The sequence below is a fragment of the Podarcis liolepis genome (genome assembly GCF_965112155.1).
Source record: "Podarcis liolepis genome assembly, chromosome: 13".
NCBI classification, from domain to species: Eukaryota; Metazoa; Chordata; class Lepidosauria; order Squamata; family Lacertidae; genus Podarcis; species Podarcis liolepis.
In genome coordinates this window covers 6,632,098-6,654,828 of record NC_139573.1, presented here as the reverse complement: position 1 = coordinate 6,654,828, position 22,731 = coordinate 6,632,098, and the positions used below count along the sequence as shown (strand labels likewise).

The following is a 22,731-nucleotide window of genomic DNA, read 5'->3' as shown; positions in this document are numbered from 1 at the left end:
CCCACCTCAGGAGGGATCGACGTGAGGGGTGGCTTCGCAGCGTATAGTTTGGGGGGGCGAGAGAGGCTGTGCTTCAGTCAGGCTCCACCCTTGCTGAGAACCCCTTCCTTGGGGGGCTGGGGTTCCCCCGCACAAACAGAGGCGCCCACAAAAGGATTCAGTCAGAGACACACTTTTATTGTGAAAGTCGACAGAAAAATAAGGCACACTGGGAAACGAACAGGCGGAAAATCGCCACAGACCTGACCCTCCCCTCGCAAAAGACTTCCTGCGCCCCAATACTTTTCTGCAAAAGTGACCCCTAAAATCCGTAATACACGCACACAGACACCTCTCCCAGTTCTCGAGATTTTTGTTCTTCCAGAAGGGCCCCCCCAGTTACACAGGGAAGCATTTGTAAGCTGTAAGGCCCGGTTTTGCCAACCTGGGCCCCTCCATATGGTTCTAGACTACAACTCCCATCAGCCCCAGCCAGCAGAGGCTGATGGGAGTTGTAGTCCAAAAACATCTGGAGAGCCCAGGTTGGAAAAGACTGCTTTGGGTCATTCCCCATCCCAATGGGAACTGTGCTACCTGACGAACTTCATAGAGATTAGTGGCCCTCCAGCTGTTTTTGGACTACAACTCCCATCATCCCTAGTTAGAAGGAACAATGGTCAGGGATGGTGGGAACTGTAGCCCCAAGGCACCTGGAGACCCAAGTTTGAGAAACACTGATCTAGATGATACCAAAACTTCTTCCAACAAACCTGGACCAGGGATGGACTGTGTCCCTATAACTCCCTTTAATTTGTTTTAATTCATTTAAATCATTGTGAACCACCCTGGGACCTCAGGGTGAAGGGTGGGTAATAAACCAATCATAATTACCACCACCATACGGTATTTTTTAAAAACACATACGATCTCAAATGAGACCCAGAGATCAATTTCCCCCTTGCCATCTTCCCATTTATTAAGAGAGACGTCTGTGTCTCGCCCTGTCATCTCTCCTCTGGGGGAGCAACTGTGCCCCCCACTTCCAGTAGCCAAGCACCCCCTCCCCCCTCAGTCAACATCCCCACATCTTTATTCCTGGGGTGCATAGTGGGCAATGCGAAACCATCCATCTGGTCGTTCACATGGCTGAGTAGGAAGGCAGGCCGGACCCCCCCCCATCCCATTAGAGACGGGATGGGGCCCCCCCAGCCACCACCACGGTCTCCCCTGTGATGTAGTCGGCGTCCGGGGAACAGAGGAAGGAGACTATGCCAGAGCAGTCCGTCGGCTCTCCCATCCTAAGGAAGAGAGGGAGGAAAGGGAAACATCTGGTTAGCGGGCATTCCTGGTGGAAGCAAGGCAATGAAAGGATGTAGGGACGTGAAACAAGCCCGCAGGATCAGGCCAATGGCCCATCTAGTCCAGCATTCTGTTCTCACAGTAGCCAACTTGGGATGCCTGCATGCCGGACCTGAGCACAACAGCACTCTGCTCACATGAGATTCCCCAGTGAGTTGTTTTCTGTGGCCTCTTGACAGTGGAGGCAGAATATAGCCGTTGCCCAAGGGCAGGGCCGGGGAAAAGGAGGGGGCAGAGCCATAGCTGTCAACTTACAGATTTGAAAATAAGGGACCAGCAGCCTCGAAAATAAGGGATCAGCAGCCAAAATAAGGGATCAACAATTACTTCGATAAAATACATATTTTGTTGCGTGCAAATGGCTTTAGATACCTATTAGGTCCATAAATTACCATATAGCATATATTCAACACAAAAAAACCAGCAGCAATTTGTTGTTGACAAAGGACAGCTGGACATAGAAAGGGCCCCATTACCTTCAGTAGCTTATTTAAGGGACATCATCAATAAGGGACAGCAGCGGGACATGGCACTGGGATAAGGGACTGTCCCACCAAATAAGGGACGCTTGACAGCTATGGGCAGAGCCTGGTGGGGAAAGGAGATGAGGCCGAGGAATTGGAGGCAGGAGGAAGAAAGGTGAATCTAGGTAAGAGGAAGAAGATGGTGCCAACAAGGCCTGTGGATAACCAACCCCTAATCCAGGCCTGGATTTCATTGCTGTTCAACCCAGAACGACCGAGGCTGCAGCTGACAGATCACTCTAAAGTCTTGGGATGCTTGGATGTCCCTCGTTCCATTTCATTATCATTCTGTAAGTTTCTGCATCACCACCACTGCTCTGCTCTGCTCTGCCTTCCTGCGTAACCTGGAGAATTTCCAGAAGCAATTCCACAATTGCCACATGTGCAATTTTCTGCAGTTGTCTGTTTGCTTCTTTTCTCTCTCCCCTTTTTTTTTTAATTAGGCAACTAAAGCGCCTGAGAACCCTGATGCAATAACGATGCTTGCTTTTCGTGCACTGTTTAAACCAATGCGCAAATGCGCTGGGGCGCATTGGGGGGGGAGAGGAAGCACGCATGTGCACATGCGCAGTGGGCCAAGCAGAACACAGAAATAAAGTTTTAAAAATGAAAGCATAGTAAGATTGCTAAGTACTCCACGCGCACAGTCAGGTTATTCTAAATCATAGAATCATAGAATCATAGAGTTGGAAGAGACCACAAGGGCCATCGAGTCCAACCCCTTGCCAAGCAGGAAACACCATCAGAGCACTCCTGACATATGGTTGTCAAACCTCTGCTTAAAGACCTCCAAAGTAGGAGACTCCACCACACTCCTTGGCAGCAAATTCCACTGTCGAACAGCTCTTACTGTCAGGAAGTTCTTCCTAATGTTTAGGTGGAATCTTCTTTCTTGTAGTTTGGATCCATTGCTCCGTGTCCGCTTCTCTGGAGCAACAGAAAACAACCTTTCTCCCTCCTCTATGTGACATCCTTTTATATATTTGAACATGGCTATCATATCGCCCCTTAACCTCCTCTTCTCCAGGCTAAACATGCCCAGCTCCTTTAGCCGTTCCTCATAAGGCATCGTTTCCAGGCCTTTGACCATTTTGGTTGCCCTCCTCTGGACACGTTCCAGTTTGTCAGTGTCCTTCTTGAATTGTGGTGCCCAGAACTGGACACAGTACTCCAGGTGTGGTCTGACCAGAGCAGAATACAGTGGCACTATTACTTCCCTTGATCTAGATGCTATACTCCTATTGATGCAGCCCAGAATTGCATTGGCTTTTTTAGCTGCCGCGTCACACTGTTGGCTCATGTCAAGTTTGTGGTCAACCAAGACTCAAGGCCTGAGGAGACGTTTCAGTTGTGAGTGGAATGAAGTTTGTAATCCCGGCCCATGGGGTTCCCAATTAATTTGTTACATTTGCATCCCACCCCGCAAGAAGCTCAAGGCGGCATACATGGTTCTTCTCCCCCTCCCCATTTTATCCTCACAACAACCCTGCAAGGGAGGTTAGGCTGAGAGGGAATAACTGGCCTAAGATCACCCAGTGAGTTTAATTATTTGAACCAGCAGCCACGAAATTAAAAGACGCCTGCTTCTTGGGAGAAAAGCAATGACAAACCTAGACAGCATCTTAAAAAGTAGAGACATCACCTTGCGGACAAAGGTCTGTATAGTGAAAGCTATGGTTTTCCCAGTAGTGATGTATGGAAGTGAGAGCTGGACCATCAAGAAGGCTGATCGCCGAAGAATGGGTGCTTTTGAATTCTGGTGCTGGAGGAGACTCTTGAGAGTCCCATGGACTGCAAGAAGATCAAACCTCTCCATTCTGAAGGAAATCAGCCCTGAGTGCTCACTGGAAGGACAGATAGTGAAGCTGAGGCTCCAAGACTTTGGCCACCTCATGAGAAGAGAAGACTCCCTGGAAAAGACCCTGATGTTGGGAAAGATGGAGGGCACAAGGAGAAGGGGACGACGGAGGGCAAGATGGTGGGACAGTGTTCTCGAAGCTACCAGCATGAGTTTGACCAAACTGCGGGAGGCAGTGGAAGACAGAAGTGCCTGGCATGCTCTGCTCCATGGGGTCACGAAGAGCTGGTCACAACTAAACGACTAAACAACAACTCCTCCCAGGTGCTAGTCAGACACTAAGTAGGAGAGAGAACTTTGTTGGAAGAAAGAACTGTTCAGACCCGGTTACCTCTAAGCTGAGGATGTTTTTAAGGGTGCTGTGATCTTCAATTCAAAATGTTATGTCTTTCGCACCTGCAGTGGCGTAGCATGGGTTGTCAGCACCCGGGGCAAGGCAAGTAATTCGCGCCCCCTAACCCGTGGATTTGCGCCCCCTAACCCTAACCCCCAGATGTTGCGCCCGGTGCGGCCGGCCCCCCCTGCACCCCCCACGCTACGCCACTGCGCACCTGGAACCTGCATGGGTTCAAGTCAAGGGGAAAAACTGAGGCCACACTTGGGCCTTTTTAGTTTGTTTAAAGGTATGTCAGGGTGGTGGGGAGGAGAGATGACAGACGTGTATAAAAATTATGCACGGTTTGGGGAAAGTGGATAGAGAAATGTTTTTCTCCCTCCCTCATAATACTAGAATTTGCGACCATCCAACGTAGCTGAATATCGCTAGCTTCACAGCCAGGCAAAAGGAATTACTTTTTCACACAATGAACAGTTAAACTTTGAAATTTTGCCCCCTGCCCGCAAGAGGTGGCGACGGCCACCCATTTGAATAGCTAATAAAGAGGATTAGACAAAATTCATTACCCGCGGCCCTGTGGGATATCTTCAGGAGAAGAAAAGGCTAAGGAGTAAACCCTACACAAATCTGGAATGAAGTTCCTAAGGGGGTTGGATGGCGCCTTGCAAGTCTCCTTCCGGCAACTCCTGCAACCAGGCTGCTGCCAAACATATTGCTCTGCTTTCCTTTGGACCACATCAGCCAGGCTGAGAGGGGGGGTCTTGTTGTCTGGCAGCCCAGGACCCCCAGAAACACCACCCAGGCCTGCGCCCCAGAGAGGCCATTTTGGTTGCTGCTAACGCAGCAGAAACCATGCTGGAGGCAGCAGTTACAAGTTGCGGGTCTCTGCAGCCGCAGCGGGTGTTGCGATTCTCCAGTGGTTCGACTCTGCCCACGGAGGCACACTCCATTGTCTTTCCAGACAGGTGGATGCATAAAATGAGACAAATTCATGGGGAAAGTAAGGCGATCAACAGCTACCAACCAGAATGGCTAGGCTCCACCACCCGTTTGGAGGCAAAAAGAGCCAGTGTGGTGACGTGGTTAAGAGTGGTAGACTCGTAATCTGGTGAACCGGGTTCGATTCTCCGCTCCTCCACATGCAGCTGCTGGGTGACCTTGGGCCAGTCACACTTCTTTGAAGTCTCTCAGCCTCACTCACCCCTCAGTTTGTTGTGAGGGAGGAAGGGAAAGTAGAATGCTAGCCGCTTTGAGATTCCTTAAAAAGGGTAAAGGGACCCCTGACCATTAGGTCCAGTCGTGACCAACTCTGGGGTTGTAGCGCTCATCTTGCTTTATTGGCCGAGGGAGCCGGCGTACAGCTTCCAGGTCATGTGGCCAGCATGACTAAGCCGCTTCTGGCGAACCAGAACAGCACACAGAAACACCGTTTAACTTCCTGTCCGAGTGGTACCTATTTATCTACTTGCACTTTGATGTGCTTTCGAACTGCTAGGTTGGCAGGAGCAGGGACTGAGCAACAGGAGCTCACCCCATCGCGGGGATTCGAACTGCCGACCTTCTGATTGGAAAGTCCTAGGCCCACAGCACCACCCGTGTCCCACTTGGGACTCCTTAGGGTAGTGATAAAGCAGGATATCAAATCCAAACTCTTCTACAATAATGCCCATCACTGAAAATTGCAAGTGGGGAGACTGTCGTGGCACTCACGTCCTGCTTGCAAGTTCCCCCTAGGGGCATCAGGATGGCCACTGTGAGATCAGGGGCGAGGTGGGCCCTTGGCCTGATCCAGCTACAGAGATCTCCTCCTGCTCTTCTTCAACCAGCCTCAAATCTGTCTGCCCATTCTAGAGTCCACCGGGTGGCCGTTGGCTCCCAGATGAATTTCCCTAGGCGACAGCACCACCTATGGGGTCAAATTCCTGCAACCCCATTCCCCGGCCCTCGACTCCAGCCTCTCACACCACTGTTGCCAGCACCGAGAGCCCATACGAGGAAGGGGCACCTCTCCCCATCTGACCCTGCAATTATCCTCTGAGGCTCTTTCTTTGCATGCCTCCTCTGTGAGAGCCCTGGAGGGCAGCAACATGAGAACGGGCTTTTTCTGCGGTGGCTTCCTGCTTTTCGGATGCTCTCCCCAGAAAGGCCTGCCTGGCACCTTCCTTACATACCTTGACTTTTCTCCCAGATCTTTGTTTAAATAGCCAATCTATGGCCTTTCAAACCTTGCAGGGTTTGAAAAAACTGCTGCCTGTTATGTCATGTACTTTTTGTGTTTTTATATTGTAAACTGCTCTTTGATACTCATAGATGACAGGTGGTATAGATATTTAATAAATAAATGGCCTGCAGGTTGTGTCAGGACTCAGGCCTAGCTAGAGCTGCTTAAGACACCGTGGGGCCTTAATCCACATCCATCTTGATCAGTGTTGTCTACTCTAGGCGGCAGCAGCTCCCCAAGGGTTGGGAGGAGGGGGTAGGCAAGAGGGCTGGACCGTGTGCTTCAAAACAGGGGCTCTCTTCAAGCATAATTGCAGTGTGTGTGTGTTGGGGTTCTTTTTGTGGGTGAGTAGGGTGGAGTTCCGCAGGTGGCGCTGTGGGTTAAACCACAGAGCCTAGGACTTGCCGATCAGAAGGTCGGCAGTTCGAATTCCCGTAACGGGGTGAGCTCCTGTTGCTCAGTCCCTGCTCCTGCCAACCAAGCAGTTCGAAAGCACGTCAAAAGTGCAAGTAGATAAATAGGTACCACTCCAGCGGGAAGGTAAACGGCGTTTCCGTGCGCTGCTCTGGTTCGCCAGAAGCGCCTTAGTCATGCTGGCCACATGACCCGGAAGCTGTACGCCGGCTCCCTCAGCCAATAAAGTGAGATGAGCGCCGCAACCCGAGTTGGTCACGACTGGACCTAATGGTCAGGGGTCCCTTTACCTTTACCTAGGGTGGAGTTCATTGCTGTGGAGGAAAGGGTTAAACCTCCGCACCCCATGCACTGTGACACACACCCCCCCACACCAGTAACTGCCCGCCCCATTTCCACATTGCAATCAGGCTTGCAAAAAAATGGTTTTTGTAGGAGACTTTTCAAAAAAAACCTAATGGCTCCGTGTTTGCAGCAGGCGGGTTTCCGCGATACTTGCAGAGAGTGCAGCTGGGGAAAGGAGGGAAGGGCTAAACCTCCTCTGCCGAACTGTGCTCTCCGTGAAAATCATCCCTGCCACCCACTTCCATGCATTTATAGCCTTTTCCCAGCCTTTACTGCTGTGGGTTTGGGGTGGCGGCAGGAAGCGAGTGAATCCGTGCTTCTGGGGAGGGGCTGTAGTTTGGCAGCAGAGCACGCCCCCCCAGAACACAAATCAAGGTTTTTAGGCTTATCATAAGCTGGTTAAATAATAATAATAAAGATCCCACAATGTATTAACATTTTGTCACTCGCTTTCATACCGAACCTCCAGATAGGGCTGGGAATGAATGTTCCCGGACTGAAATCCAGGAGAGCGGCTGCCAGCCAGAGTTGACAATACTGAACTAGGTCTGACTCAGGATGAGGTGGTTTTGGATGTATAGCACATTCTGCATGCAGCGGTGTGCTATGTGCAACCAAGTGCGCCAGCTGGGGCTCTCCACAAAAGGCTCTTCACGAAAGAATGTGGCTCTCAATTTGAGAACGGTTCCCCAACTCTGCCCCTAACAAACGTCAAATGGCTCAGGACCGCAATACCTCAAGGACCGCCTCTCCCCCTATAAACCGACCCAGACCCTGTGTTCATCTTCCGAGGCCCTTCTTCATGTGGCTCCTCCGTGAGAGGTCGAGGGCAGCAATACCAGAACAGGCCTTCTCTTCAGTGGCCCCCGCTTGTGAGAAACTCTCCCCAGGGAGATTCGCCTGGTGCCTTCATTATACACCTTTAGGCGCCAGGCAAAAAAACCCCCCCATTCCTCTTCAACCATGCCTTTGGCTGTTTAATATTCTACAGGCTTTTAAATGAGTTTGTGGGAGGTGGGGCTTTGTTGCTTTTGATTATTTACTAGTGCTTTTATCTTGGGTTTGTTTTTTAAAATCATCTGAACCTCCCCAAGATCTTTTGATGAAGGGTGGTATATAAACCCAATAAATATATAAACCTAGAGAGACACCAGAGACCAGAACTGAGACTTTTTGCATACAGATCAGACCCCCTCTGACACAGCCAAGCCCCATTCTTCAGATGCATTCCACTGGAAAAAAAGGTAAAGGGTAAAGGTAAAGGACCCCTGGATGGTTAAGTCCAGTCAAAGGCAACTATGGGGTTGCAGCGCCCATCTCGCTTTCAAGCCGAGGCAGCTGGCATTTGTCTACAGACAGCTTTCCGGGTTGGGTGGCCAGCATGACTAAACCGCTTCTGCCGCAATGGGACACCGTGACAGAAACCAGAGCGCATGAAAACGTCATTTATTTTCCTGCCTATTTATCTACAGTGGTACCTCGCAAGACGAATACCTCGCAAGACGAATGCCTCGCAAGACGAATGAGTTTTTCGTTTTTTGAGTTGCTTCGCAAGACGAATTTCCCCATGGGCTTGCTTTGCAAGACGAAAACGTCTTGCGAGTTTGTTTCCTTTTTCTTAAAACCGTTAAAACCGTGCTTCGCAAGACGAGTTGCTTGTGCCCAACATTAGTGGGTGGGCGAGGGGCTTCTTTTAAAGGGGCCTCAGGGCCCGGCGGCCAATTCAAGTGATGTGGTACAGTCCCCTCAGATTCCGTTTGTGGCCCATAGCTGGCCCACAGACCTGCTGACCAGTGGGTGTTTGTTTGTGTAGTGAACGTTACCTCCGTATCCTCATGGTTTCCATCAATTTGTCCCCCATGGTTTTGTCCTGCCAGAGCTGGAAAGAGAAGATGCCCAGTCAGTTTGCCTCTATGATAAAACCAATACCCTGAATTTGTGCCTGTAGGTGAAGACATAAAAAAAATAAAAATAAAAACCCAGCCCAATTATGACAGATTTCAACTTCTGTTGACTTTGGGTTGGATTCAGACAGACAGCACTGCTCTAAACATTTCTGTCTTCGTGGGAGTCCAAGTCCAGCCCGAATTCAACGAGGCTCGCTCCCAGTTTTAAGTGCGTATAAGATCAGAGCTGCAGTTAGTTACACCTTGCTCCCGTTGAAATCTATGCCGTCAGAGGATAGGGTGCAAGTGAAACGCTTTAAAAAATAATACATTATAGAATAAAATAAATAAAAAACCAGAAAATTAAAACAGACAGAAGGGGCAGATAAAGAATCTCATTAAAACCCCCAAGAAACAGGAATATCTTGTCAGGTGGAATGAAGTGGAACAGACCTCTTCACCTCGGTCTTTGACACTTGAAACGATCCGTTTTCAGAACCCACCCTATTCCTGCGATTGTGATCTGTTCTGACTGCTTTACATTTTTAACTGTTGCAACCCAGCCTGGGAACGGTTGATGAACAGCTAGTAATAAATGTGGTTATAAACATAATCTTTCCAGGCAGGGAGTTCCAAAAGCTGGTCACTGACACACAAGATGGCTCTCTCTCTCTCTCCCCGCCCCCCATGCCCCAGCCAGGGGTACCTCAGGTAAAGGTGGGACATGTGAAAGATTGCAAAGGGTGGGCAGGATCTCTCGCGAGAAGCACGCACACACACTACAGCATGGGTTCCGTGATGGCGGAAGAAAGGCAAGGGATAAATACCACATTTTTCGCTCTATAAGACGCACCTAGTTTTTGGAGGAGGGGGGGGAATATTCTTAATCCCAGAAGCCAGAACAGCAAGAGGGATCGCTGCGCAGCAAAAGCAGTGATCCCTCTTGCTGTTCTGGCTTCTGGGGTAGCTGCGCAGCCTGCATTCGCTCCATAAGACGCACACACATTTCCCCTTACTTTTTAGGAGGGAAAAAGTGAGTCTTATAGAGCAAAAAATACAGTAAATAAACAGGAGGCACCTACGTCCACAGCTTCCCCGATACTCACAGGTGAGCTGAACTTGGTGCGGATCAGGCCGGGAGCCAGTGCGTTGATGCGGATGTTTCTGGGGCCGAGTTCGGAAGCCAGGGTGTGTGTGAGACCCAGGAGTGCTGTCTTGCTGACGTTGTAGGGGCCCAATCCCTAAGAGGAGGAAGAGATTTCAGGAGGCTGACAAGACCGTTCCCCTAAGGCGGCCTTCTTCAACCATGGGCACCCAGATGTTGTTGCACCGCAACTTCGGTCCTCTTCCTTGGGGAAGGGATGCAGGCCATCAATGTGGATGGCTTTCAAAATTCAGGGAGGAGAAGGCTATCAATGTTTACTAGCAATAGCTCCAGCTTGGCAGAGCCGTTCCTGAGTTGGAACCAGTTGCTGGGAATCACAAGAGTGGATGGCGTTGGTGAACTGATGTCCTGCTTGCATTTTTTAATATATAATTTTTATTAAATTTTCTGTCTTACAATTTAAAGTATTCATTTATACACCCTTAAGATACCAGTGACTTCCCTTCCTCTCTTTCCATGGTTCATTTTACATATCATAAATCCCTGCATATTTTACAGAAACTTCAGTTTTCCATTATAACAACCATCATAACTAACTTACACTGTTGAATTTATCTTAATGCTGCCGGTGTTTTCAGCTGTACAGTTATTTCCCGTACAGTGGTGCCTCACAAGACGAAATTAATCCGTTCCGCGAGTCTCTTCGTCTTGCGGTTTTTTCGTCTTGCGAAGCACGGCTATTAGCGGCTTAGCGGCTATTAACGGCTTAGCGGCTTTAAGAAAAAGGAAACAAACTCGCAAGACGTTTCGTCTTGCGAAGCAAGCCCATAGGGAAATTCGTCTTGCGGAACAACTCAAAAAATGCAAAACCCTTTCGTCTAGCGAGTTTTTCGTCTTGCGGGGCACCACTGTATATTCAATAAACGTTTTCCAATCTTCTCTAAACATATGTTCTTCTTGTTCGCTTATTCTATATGTTAAGTATGCAAGCTGTGGATATTCTGTCAACTTAAGTTGCCATTCTTCTTTAGTTGGGACCTCACTCGTTTTACATTTTGGGGCTAACAAAACACGGGCCACAGTAGTGGCATACATAAATAACCTTTTGTGACACCCGGGAATTTCAGTCTGAATTATCCCCAACAGAAAGGACTCTAGTCTGGTTTTTGGGAGGGAAAGCACTTTTAAACATTGTTTTCAATTCGTTATGGATCATTTCCCGGTACTCTTTTACCCTTTTACAAGTCCACCACATATTAAAGAACGTTCCCTCCACCTCTTTGCATCTCTAGCACTTATCTGATTCAGTCTTATACATCTTAGCAAGCCTACTCGGAGTTCAACACCATCTGTAAATAATTTTCAGGTAGTTCTCCTTCAAAGAACATGCTGTAAACTTCAAGTCACTTTTCCAGAGTTTTCCCCAGAGGTTAAAATCTATATTGTGACCTATTTACAAAGGTCACAACACCAGGCAGGTGTGGCAAGGTGTACAAGAATTAACAGGGTATAAATCCAAGGACTCCCTGGCAGACGAGGGAGGGGCATCCCTCGCAGAGGATTTGAATGCCTTTTTTGCCCGTTTTGAAGTAACATCTGCAGCAACACCTGTTGAGGCTTTACCAACACCACCACCACCACTCCCTGTGAAGGCTTTGCCATCATCACCACCATTACCATCCTCAGTACAAAGGAATATAGTAGACTCTGTGGAAAAAGAAGAGATGAGGAAGGTGTTGAAGGGAATCAACCCAAGGAAGGCCACAGGGCCGGATGGGGTAGCTGGAAGGGTATTGAGAGACTGTGCAGATCAACTAGCAGGAGTTTTCACTGGGATTTTAAATCGATCCCTAGCCCAGGCTATTGTTCCATCCTGCCTAAAGTCCTCTATTATCGTTCCAATAGCAAAAAAATATAACCCGGAAGATCTGAATGATTTTCGTCCAGTAGCACTCACACCTATAATCATGAAGTGCTTTGAAAAGCTGGTACGAAATTATGTCATTGCCTGCCTACCAAAGGGACTGGACACATTCCAATTTGCTTATAAAACGAAAAGATCGACAGAGGACGCTGTGGCGATTGCCCTCCATGCCGTCCTTGCACATTTGGAGCAGCGGGGGGTTATGCCAGACTGCTTTTTTTAGATTTCAGCTCGGCATTTAATACCATTCTACCACAACGTCTGATGTCTAAACTGGAAGATCTGGGGCTTCCGTTATCACTTTGTGAGTGGATATTGGACTTTTTGTCAGACCGCCCCCAGAGGGTTCGGTTGGGCCCTTATACCTCTAATATGCTTAAGACTAACACAGGAACACCACAGGGATGCGTACTCAGTCCGCTCCTTTATATTCTCTACACGTACGATTGTGTCGCTACTCACCCTAGTAATAGGGTTGTTAAATTTGCAGATGACACAACCGTGATTGGGCTCATCCATGAAAGGGAGGGTGAAACGGATTATAGAGATGAGGTGGAGCGGCTGACAGAGTGGTGCAGAGCTAACAACTTGCTCATAAATACAAGGAAGACAAAGGAGCTTGTGGTGGACTTCAGGAGACAGAAGAGCAACGTCCAGCCACTTTTGATTGATGGGGTCTGTGTGGAGAGGGTAACAACGTTCAGATTTTTGGGCACTGAATTACAAGAGGATCTGTCCTGGAGTGTCAACACAAGGGGGCTTGTGAAGAAGGCGCAGCAGAGACTGTACTTTTTGAGAATACTAAGGAATAACCATCTTTCGCAGAAACTGCTGCTTGCCTTCTATCACTGTGCCATTGAGAGCGTGCTCACTTATGGCTTATGTGTGTGGTACGGAAGCTGTACTACCCAGGACAGGATGGGGTTGTGCAGGGTTGTTAAGGCAGCAGAGAGCATTGTTGGCTGCCCACTCTCCACCTTAGAGCAGATTTATGCCACAAGGTGCCATAGGAAGGCACTGGACATAGTAAAAGATCCATCGCATCCTGGTCACTGTCTCTTCGAGCTCTTGCCGTCGGGACGGAGATACAGGACGATGAAGACAAGAACGAGCCGTCTTAAGAACAGCTTCTTCTCCAGAGCGATCTTGGCCCTGAATGGGAAGCCCGGACTTTGAAAGTCATCTAATCTCCCTTGCTGTATTATACTGTATTGTTTAATTAGTGTTTTTATGGAGCAGTCAAGTAATTTCATTGTCCCCGAAGGGGGCAATGACAATCAAGATATTATTATTATTATTATTATTATTATTATTATTATTATTATTATTATTATTATTTCCTATTGGGGCATCTGGTTAGTCACTGTGAGAATAGGACGCCGGATTAGATGTGCCGCTGGCCTGATCCAGCAGCTGGGATCTCCTAATGTTCTTACTACAGGAAGGGATGGGGAAGGTCTAGACCCAGAAGGACAAGGGCAACGTTGGCAGAGGAATGGAAAACAGCTGACTCACCGGAAACGGGGAAAAAGCAGCGATGGAGGAGACGATAACGATGGAGCCACCTCTGTAAGAAAAAAGCAGGTTAACAAGAGCGAATGAGGATGGAGGCTGAGAGGAGTCATGATGGGGACCACGTAACGTGAGGCGGACATCTGAAAGGAAAATTCGGCTGCAGAAGTGAGCCCTGAGGAAGGGTGACGGTGTCAGGACCAGGGAGAAGGGTGGAGTTCACCTCAGAAAAGTTGCTTGTGGTTCAAGTGTTGGCCATGGATCAGTGAGTCTTGGGTTCAAATCTCCACTCCGCCATGTAACTCACTGAGTGCTTTGGGGTCCATTATCACCTGAGAAATCAAACCTCTCCATTCTGAAGGAAATCAGCCCTGAGTGCTCACTGGAAGGACAGATCCTGAAGCTGAGGCTCCAGTACTTTGGCCACCTCATGAGAAGAGAAGACTCCCTGGAAAAGACCCTGATGTTGGGAAAGATAGAGGGCGCAAGGAGAAGGGGACGACAGAGGACAAGATGGCTGGACAGTGTTCTTGAAGCTACCAGCATGAGTTTGACCAAATTGTGGGAGGCAGTGGAAGACAAGAGTGCCTGGCATGCTCTGGTCCATGGGGTCACGAAGAGTCGGACACGACTAAATGACTAAACAACAACATCATCACCTGAGAAAATGGTTGGTGGTTACTGTTCCCTGAACCCACAGAGGGACTGAAAAAGTCTCAAACAAGGGTGTTGGCCATGAGGTCTAGCAACATGGCCTCAACTCTGTACCAGATAAAGGGCTACCGAGTCCCTCCCCCCAATAATTCCTCAGATGTGCTCCATAGTTCCCCCCAAATGTCAGTGGCCAAGCCACTGAATGGCTTCTGGCCTGCCTTTATGAAAGGTGACCTTCTCCGCAAGTCCCACAGGTCAACAGAACGGAGGCCTTTCCCCATCAACAGAAGGTGGGTGGACACAGGAAGGGCTACAGAAGTGGGACGTTTCACAATGAGGACCAGAAACTTGAAGCAGACATGAAGCGTGACACGGAGCCTAGGTGAGGAGCCAGAAGCTCACCACAGAACAGGTGGACTTGCAAGGAGATCTTCGTGGTTATCTGCTTGATTGGTGACCAGAATATAGACAAGAATTTTATCACTGCCACAGAAGACCCCTTGCCCAACCGCCAAGTTGCCTCTTCCACAACACACAAGCACAAAAACTCACCCCCTTTTCTCCATGTGAGGTACGACCAGTTTGATCAGAAGGGCTGCGGCTTTCACGTTGATGTCGAAAATCTAATTGAAGATGAAGGAAAGGAGGAAAAGGCTTTTAAAAACCGGTCACTTGCAAACCTCTCCCACCCACTGCCTAATCACTTTCCCCCTTCATTGTTTTTGTATAATTTATATATCGTTTGACTGTAAAAAAAGCTAAAGGCAATAAAATCAAGAAAAAAAATCACAACCGTACTTAAACACCCACCCACCCTGCTCTCTGAAACAAGGAGCTGAGAGAGGCCTTCTCTCCCTGAGCAGGAGGGGTGAACCGGCCATCCAGTCCCCCGCAGGGCAATGGTGTACCAGGATTTATTTATTATTTATTTTTTATCATTATTGGACGCGGGTGGCGCTGTGGGTTAAACCACAGAGCCTAGAACTTGCCGATCAGAAGGTTGGAGGTTCGAATCCCCGCGATGGGGTGAGCTCCCGTTGCTCGGTCCCTGCTCCTGCCAACCTAGCAGTTCGAAAGCACGTCAAAGTGCAAGTAGATAAATAGGTACCACTCTGGCAGGAAGGTAAACAGTGTTTCCATGTGCTGCTCTGGTTCACCAGAAGCGGCTTAGTCATGCTGGCCACATGACCCGGAAGCTGTATGCCGGCTTCCTCGGCAAATAAAGCGAGATGAGCGCCGCAACCCCAGAGTCGGCCACGACTGGACCTAATGGTCAGGGGTCCCTTTACCTTTTTTATTATTATTATTATTACACACAGCTTTCCCCTCCACAGAACTCAAGGCACATAGCTCTCCTCCCCATTTCACCCTCACAGCAGCTCTGCGAAGTCGGCTTAAGCTGAGAGCGAGTGTGAATGGATGGGACCCAACATGAGGCAGCTTCCTGCATCCCAGCCTTGGTTCGAGCAACACTGTGTTTCCCAGAAGCCTCTGCTCTATGCCAACTGTGCCGCATCACCCCACTGGCTGAGCTCATGCCCCTTTCCTGCCCCGAGGGGCTCATCCTCAGCACCTCAGTCCTTTCCCTCCGCCCGCCCCGAACCCCTTACCTTGTCCCAGACTTCTTCTGTGGCGTCCAGAGTGGAGCCAAAAAAGGGATTCACTGCCGCGTTGGAGACCAGTATGTCGATTCCTCCGTGGCGCTCCAGGGCCTGCAGCACAAGGCACAGAATGAGCAAGGCGAACACACTACAAATACAATAAATAATAAATAAATAATAATAATAATAATAATAATAATAATAATTTATTTATACCCCACCCCTCTGGCTGGGTTTCTCCAGCCACTCTGGGTGGCTTCCAATTGAATATTAAAATACAATAACCTATTAAACATTAAAAGCTTCCCCAAACAGGGAATCTCTGTTTAAAAACCAAGCCCCTCATAGAACATCAAGACAGCCTGGCTGCCGGGCTCAGGCCAAAGGGGGGGGCACCTTCTAGTCACAGAACCATACAATTATAGAGTTGGGACCCCCAAAGGTCATCCAGCCCAACCCCCTGCCATGCACCCAGTCTTCCCAGGGGCCAACCAGATGTTGTCTGAAAGAGACCTTGAGGTGGCAGTTTTTAGGATTTTTTTAAGTGTTTTCAGTTTTTTTGTGAAAAAATGTTTTATTATGAATATGTTTCCTTCAGGAGGAAAGGTGGGCTATAATAATAATAATAATAATAATAATAATAATAATAATAATAATAATAATAATAAATTTTATTTATATCCCGCCCTCCCCAGCCAAGGCCGGGCTCAGGGCGGCTAACAACATATAAGTTGAATACAGTAAATAAACCAATGTTAATAATGCACGCAACGCCCCGCTTCGCAGCACCCCACCCCTCGACAAACATTTCAATCCTACGGGATGCAAATTTGACACAGAGCTGCCCTGTTTGTAACGCAATGAAATTTCTCCTTGCCTGGGAGCAAGCAGAAGCCGTAAAACAGGTCTAGCGACAGATATCTTTGGATAGGAGCTGTTGGAAAAGGCATGCGCACAAAAGCATGTGGCAAAAAAATAAATCCTGGAAGCTGTAGTTTACCACCTCCAGACCGCTAGAATTCCCAGCGCCCTCAGCAAACTACAGTTCCCAGTATTCTTTAGGAGAAGCCCCATGCTTCAAATGTGTTTTATTAAATGTACAATGCGTACGCTGCCATAGGGCACAGCCACCTCGCCCTGCTCCTCCCGATTCTGAAACCAAAGAGTCTTTTATCGGTGCCAGCCAAATCAGGGATACCCCGTTCCTGGGAATCTATAGGTCTCCTGTTTCCCCATACAGTGGTACCTCGGGTTAAGTACTTAATTTGTTCTGGAGGTCCATTCTTAACCTGAAACTGTTCTTAACCTGAAACACCACTTTAGCTAATGTGGCCTCCCGCTGCCGCCGCACCGCTGCTGTGCGATTTCTGTTCTTATCCTGAAGCAAAGTTTTTAACCCGAGGTACTATTTCTGGGTTAGTGGAGTCTGAAACCTGAAACACATGTAACCTGAAGCATATGTAACCCGAGGTACCACTTTCCTTGGGAGAGAAGAGTCAGCAAGTCCACTTTAGAGACTTGTATAGTCCAACTCCTCCTGAGAGTTGGATGGGATCGAAGCAGGCGCTCTACCTGCTGTGGAGTGAAAGGCCATTTGCTCTCTTGAAATCAGAGCAGAAGAGAATTTGAGGATAGCATAAAATAATAATAATAATAATAATAATTTATTATTTATACCCCGCCCATCTGGCTGGGCTTCCCCAGCCATCCTGGACGGCTTCCAACAAAATATTAAAATACCGTAATAATTTAACTTAAAATAAACTTGACCCTCTTTGATTGGGGAACGGGGGAGAAGAGGAACAGAAACGGAGTGTGTAGGGCAGGCTCAGCCCCAGAGATTTTGGTGCCCGAGGTCGGTGGGTGGGTGGGAAATGCCACACAGTTTTCAACTAATAAAGGTGCAATCTTCCAGAACGTTCTCCTGTGCAAGCCTCGGCTTCTCTGAGCCAACATGGTCAGGCTGCCTTTGTGCGAGACCTACAAAATGGCTGCCTGGAGGATTCTGGGAGTTTTCTAGGCTGCCTACTCTGCTTGCAGCCGTTAGCTTTGCCGTCACCCGTCTGGAGGGCACCCAAGAGTCTTGGAGCGGCACATTGCAGGAGAAGACAGAGACGGATGGTGGGCGTCCACCATTACTGGTCATCCTATGAAGGGACCCTGGAGGGCGCAGTTCAAAACCCGCCATTCTCATTCTGAGGCGGGCCACCATAAACAAGAAAATAGGCCGCATCAATGCCATAAATTGAAATCATAGTACTTTAAGCAGTCGTGGCTTCCCCCAGAGAATCCTGGGAACTGAAGTTTATGAAAGGTGCTGAGAATTGCTAAGAGACCCCAATTCCCCTCACAGAACTACAATTCCCAGAGAAACTATTGCTAAACCACGGTAGCTCCGTGAGGGGAACAATGCTCAGTACTCCAAACTACAGTTCCCAGGATTCCTTGGGGCGAAATCATTCAGTGCTTTAAATATGCTCCCCCCCGCCTCAAGACAGCCTTGGCTCTCACCGCGTTGATAAGGCGCTGTCTGTCTTCGGCCTTCCCCACATGGCACACCAACCCCGAGACGCTCAGGTTCTCCGTCTGTAGCTCAGCGACGGCCCGGTCGACGTTGGCTTGCTTGCGGCTGCTCACAACCACGTGGGCGCCATCTTGGGCCAGGCGGCGGGCAATTGCTAAGCCAATTCTGTCAAGAATGTATAAGTTTACAGTGGTACCTCGGGTTAAGTACTTAATTCGTTCCGGAGGTCAGTTCTTAACCTGAAACTGTTCTTAACCTGAAGCACCACTTTAGCTAATGGGGCCTCCTGCTGCCGCCGCGCCGCTGGAGCACGATTTCTGTTCTTATCCTGAAGCAAAGTTCTTAACCTGAAGCACTATTTCTGAGTTAGCTTTTGTGTAACCTGAAGCGTATGTAACCCGAGGTACCACTGTATTGAGGAAATAAACGAGACGGGGGGGGGGGGAACTGTCTCCCCAGAAAAGGAGATGGGAACCTAAGCCTACACTGGTTTTCAGCACAAAGCTGGATATATTTATTACTGCTGTTTATATAGTAGTGATACCTTGGTTTACAACCATAATCTGTTCCGGAGGTCTGGTTGTACACTTTCGCCAATGGGGCCTCCGAAAAAAATGGGTTGTAATAATAATAAAAAGGGTTGTAATTTAAAAAAAGGGACACACACTTCAGGGTTTGACGTGGTTGTAATCCAAAATGGTTGCAAACCTGCCAGACAATAAATGTTGGAAATGTAAGGAGACTGAAGGAACATTTTTTCACCTTTGGTGGACTTGCCCAAGGGTCAAGGCTTTCTGGGAAATGATCTATAATGAGTTTAAAAAGGTATTTAAATATACCTTCCCTAAGAAACCAGAGGCCTTCCTTTTGGGCATTGTCGGCCAAAGGGTGTTAAAGAAGGATTGAACTTTCTTTATGTATGCAACAACAGCAGCAAGAATACTCATCGCAAAGCATTGGAAGACTCAAGATTTGCCCACTCTGGAAGAATGGCATACGCAACTGATAGACTACATGGAATTGGCAGAAATGACTGGCAGAATCCGAGACCTGGGAGAAGAGACAGTGGAAGAGGACTGAAAAAGTTTAAGGACTATTTGCAAAAGCATTGAAAACTTTATGAATGTTAAAATGATGCAAGATACAAAAGCAATATGGCATTAGTAAACTAGTGGAAGGGAATATGAAATAATTGAACTATAAGAACAAATATGAAATTGGAATAACATTATGTCAAGTATAAATATTTAAATTTTTGATAACAAGAGGTAAAGTTGGAGACATAATTGTTGAAGTATATAATTTAAAATAATTCTTAAAAGAAGGTGAAGTATTGCGGAATATGATTTTGTAATCAGGGAAACAGAAAAGGGAGACGTGAGGGAGTCATGAAAGATGATTATGAAAATGATATTCAAGAAAATGAACTATTTTCTTTTTTAATGTTTTTTTTGTCTGTATTTTGGTATGTTTCTTATGCCTTTTTTTGCTTTCTTTTTTCTTTTGACTTAAATATGCTGTATTGTTTGAATGTTTTAAAATTCTTAATAAATATCTTATAAAAAAAACCACAAAACGGTTGCAAACCAAGGTACCACTGTACTATTGATGTGCAGAAGACTTGGAGAATCGGTCTAGGTCCCTGCCCTGAGGAGGTTACAATCTATAGTTCAACATGGTGTGTGTGCGTGTCTGCAATTCATAGAAAGGGAAGAGAAGCAATGCCAGTCCAAGATGGTGACCGAGGCAAAGGACAAGATATCCCGCCCTTCTGTTCCATGTATAGAAGCCAGCTAGATTGGCAGCTGAATCTTACAGACAGCTCAGTTGGCAAAGCATGAGACCCTTAATTTCACGGTCATGGGTTTGAACCCCACATTGGGCAAGATTCCTGCAATGCAGGGGGTTGGACTAGATGATCGTCGGGGTCCCTTCCAACTATGATTCTATCTTAAGGCCTGTTCACACCATACACTGAAAAGTGCTGTGATACCATGTTAAACTCCCAATGAATCTTGGGAGCTGTAGTTTGTTAAGGGTGCCAAGCGATGTTAAAGGTAAAGGGACCCCTGACCATTAGGTCCAGTCGTGGCTGACTCTGGGGTTGCAGCGCTCATCTCGCTTTATTGGCCGAGGGAGCCAGTGTACAGCTTCCGGGTCATGTGGCCAGCGTGACTAGGCCGCTTCTGGCTAACCAGAGCAGTGCACAGAAACGCCGTTTACCTTCCCAATGGAGTGGTACCTATTTATCTACTTGCACTTTGACGTGCTTTCGAACTGCTAGGTTGGCAGGAGCAGGGACTGAGCAACGGGAGCTCACCCCGTCGCGGGGATTCGAACCACTGACCTTCTGATCGGCAAGTCCTAGGCTCTATGGTTTAACCCACAGCATCACCTGCATCCCTTGCCAAGCGCTTAAGCGACCCCAACTCCCCACACAAAACTACAGTTTCCAGAGTGGTTTAAAAATGTTCCCTCTAATTAGTTAATCATTGAGAGCTGGTTGTAATTTAGTGGCCAACAGCCTAATCCTGTGAATGTTTACTCAGAAGGAAGTTCCATTATATTCAACAGGGTTTATCACTGGTTAATTGCTGAAAGCTCTTGGCTCAAATCTCAGCTTGGTCTTTAACCTTCAACCCATGGGCTGTGTATGCACCATAGATCTGAACCCCCTGCCCCCCAAATCCTGGGAACTGTAGTTTACCACTCACAGAGCTACAGTTCCCAGCATCCTTAAACTAGTTTCAGGGATCAGGGGTGGTGTGTCTCGACCAAAATTGATACAATTGTGCCCAAAATAAGCACCAGTGGCAGCACTGCTTCTCTGCCACCTGAGGCAGTGGTATCAACCTGCCTAATGCCTGGGCCGGTTCCCAAAGGGATTCTTACACACGCTAAAATGCATGATGCGTTTGCACTCATGATCTTAAGAGACCCGATCCAGGCACTTTTCAGGGGAATAACCACTGCTCATCTTTTCAGGAAAGGACTCTTAATGGAAGGTGCAAAACTTTGTTCATTGAAAACACACGATTAAAACAAAAATGCTAAGGCGTTCTGATCTTTAGAAGCAGAGCTGGATACGGCTTTTAGGAAACACTACCTTAAAGACTTTCAATCGGATGCTTTGAGGGTTTTAAAAATCTCCGTTAAAACTCGGGTGGGTTCCCGTTCAGCAACAATACACACACACACACACAGACACACTTATCCCTTAAGCAGAGCGGCAAGAATCCTCTTTTTGTCTCCTCTTCAAAACCGATCCCGAGGGCTTAACGCGACTCGGAGATTAGCCGTGAAGACGTCCCCTCCCTCAATTCCACCGCCAGCGAAAGATGCGCCGGGGCAAGAGTGCCACTGAGAGCGCGCAGAGTGCTTCTGCCTCGCGGGCACCCAGATCCCCCCCTGCAAAAAAAAAAAAAAGCAACTCCTTCCAGAAAAGGAGCCGAGCCCCATCGGAGCTTACCCCTCGGTGGAGGCGGTCACCAAGGCCACCTTGTCGGCGAGGGTCCCCCGCGCCTTGGCCCCGGTGCTATTCATCCTCAGGAGGCGACCGAGCGCTTGCTTGGGCTGCGCGGAGCTGGCGAGGGCGCGCAACATCCTGGCCTCGCGTGGGTCCCGCCTCCCGTGGACTCTGGCTCCTGCAAGAAGTCCAAAGTGGCGAGGCTCCAAATCCAGCCTCCTCGCCTCTTCTCCTCCTCCCCTAACTTAGCACCGCCTGCATTGCAACAGACCCGTTTGCGTTTGCATTGCATTGCATTGCAACATTGGGCTCTTGCCCAAATCAGGGCTCAAATCTGCCCTTTGCTCGCTTTCCGGCTGCGCGTCGACTCCTTTGCAACAAAGGATCGCCGCCCCGCCCCCCAACTCCTCACCTGAGATCCTCTACCCGCGTGGGGAGAAACAGGAAGGGGAGCGCCCAGTTAAGCAACCGAGGGCGTCTAAGAAGTGGGAGGGTTTAGTCCCTATTTAAGCACTTTCGCTTTAAATGGGGAGCGCGCGCGAGCGCCCTCTGGCGGCCGACAGCCGCGGCCGGGCCGGAGGGGAGCGGCGAGGGAGGGGCGAAGGAGAGGAGGCCTTCCTAGCACCGCGATAACTCAGCGGGTGAGGCTCCCCGAAGCGGGAGGAGGGTACCCGACGCGTCTCTGAAAGAGTCTCTGCTCACGCCGGACTCCCTGTAATTATTCGGGAAGGAAAGGGGGAAAATTGCATCCTGCATTTTTTTTAATTGTATACCGCCTTTCAGAGAGCCAGAGTGGTGTAGTGGTTAAGAGTGGTAGATTCGTAATCTGGGGAACCAGGTTTGTGTCTCTGCTCCTCCACCTGCAGCTGCTGGGTGACCTTGGGCCAGTCACACTTCTCTGAAGTCTCTCAGCCTCACTCACCTCACAGAGTGTTTGTTGTGGGGGAGGAAGGGAAAGGAAAATGTTAGTCGCTTTGAGACTCCTGAAGGGGAGTGATAAAGCGGGATATCAAATCCAAACT

At 48.5% G+C, this 22,731-nt stretch overlaps 1 protein-coding gene across 2 annotated transcripts; it reads right to left on the bottom strand.

Moving 5' to 3' along the window:
- Positions 1-156: 156 nt before the first annotated feature.
- Positions 157-22,254, bottom strand: LOC310692189 (dehydrogenase/reductase SDR family member 4-like). 2 transcript variants are annotated; one of them, XM_083472853.1, is made up of 9 exons: positions 22,122-22,254; positions 21,713-21,887; positions 18,231-18,408; positions 15,729-15,830; positions 14,671-14,741; positions 13,468-13,519; positions 10,030-10,164; positions 8,861-8,916; positions 157-1,277 (listed from the first exon to the last, which is right to left on the bottom strand). In XM_083472853.1, the coding sequence occupies exons 2-9, from the start codon at positions 21,844-21,846 to the stop codon at positions 1,163-1,165; spliced, it is 843 nt and encodes a 280-aa protein (XP_083328979.1). In that variant the 5' UTR covers positions 21,847-21,887; positions 22,122-22,254; the 3' UTR covers positions 157-1,162. The 2 variants fall into 2 exon arrangements, with proteins under 2 accessions (XP_083328979.1, XP_083328978.1); XM_083472852.1 differs by lacking the exon at positions 22,122-22,254 and having other exon boundaries at positions 21,713-22,115.
- Between the last annotated feature and the right edge of the window lie 477 nt (positions 22,255-22,731).

What these genes read in the sequence shown, in the direction of transcription:
- LOC310692189 (XM_083472853.1), bottom strand. Translation starts at nt 21,846, where the DNA reads ATGTTGCGCGCCCTCGCCAGCTCCGCGCAGCCCAAGCAAGCGCTCGGT. An exon ending in GTGACCGCCTCCACCGAGGG is followed by an intron (nt 18,409 to 21,712) that starts GTAAGCTCCGAT and finishes CATTCTTGACAG; the next exon opens with AATTGGCTTAGCAATTGCCC. An exon ending in GACAGCGCCTTATCAACGCG is followed by an intron (nt 15,831 to 18,230) that starts GTGAGAGCCAAG and finishes CTTGTGCTGCAG; the next exon opens with GCCCTGGAGCGCCACGGAGG.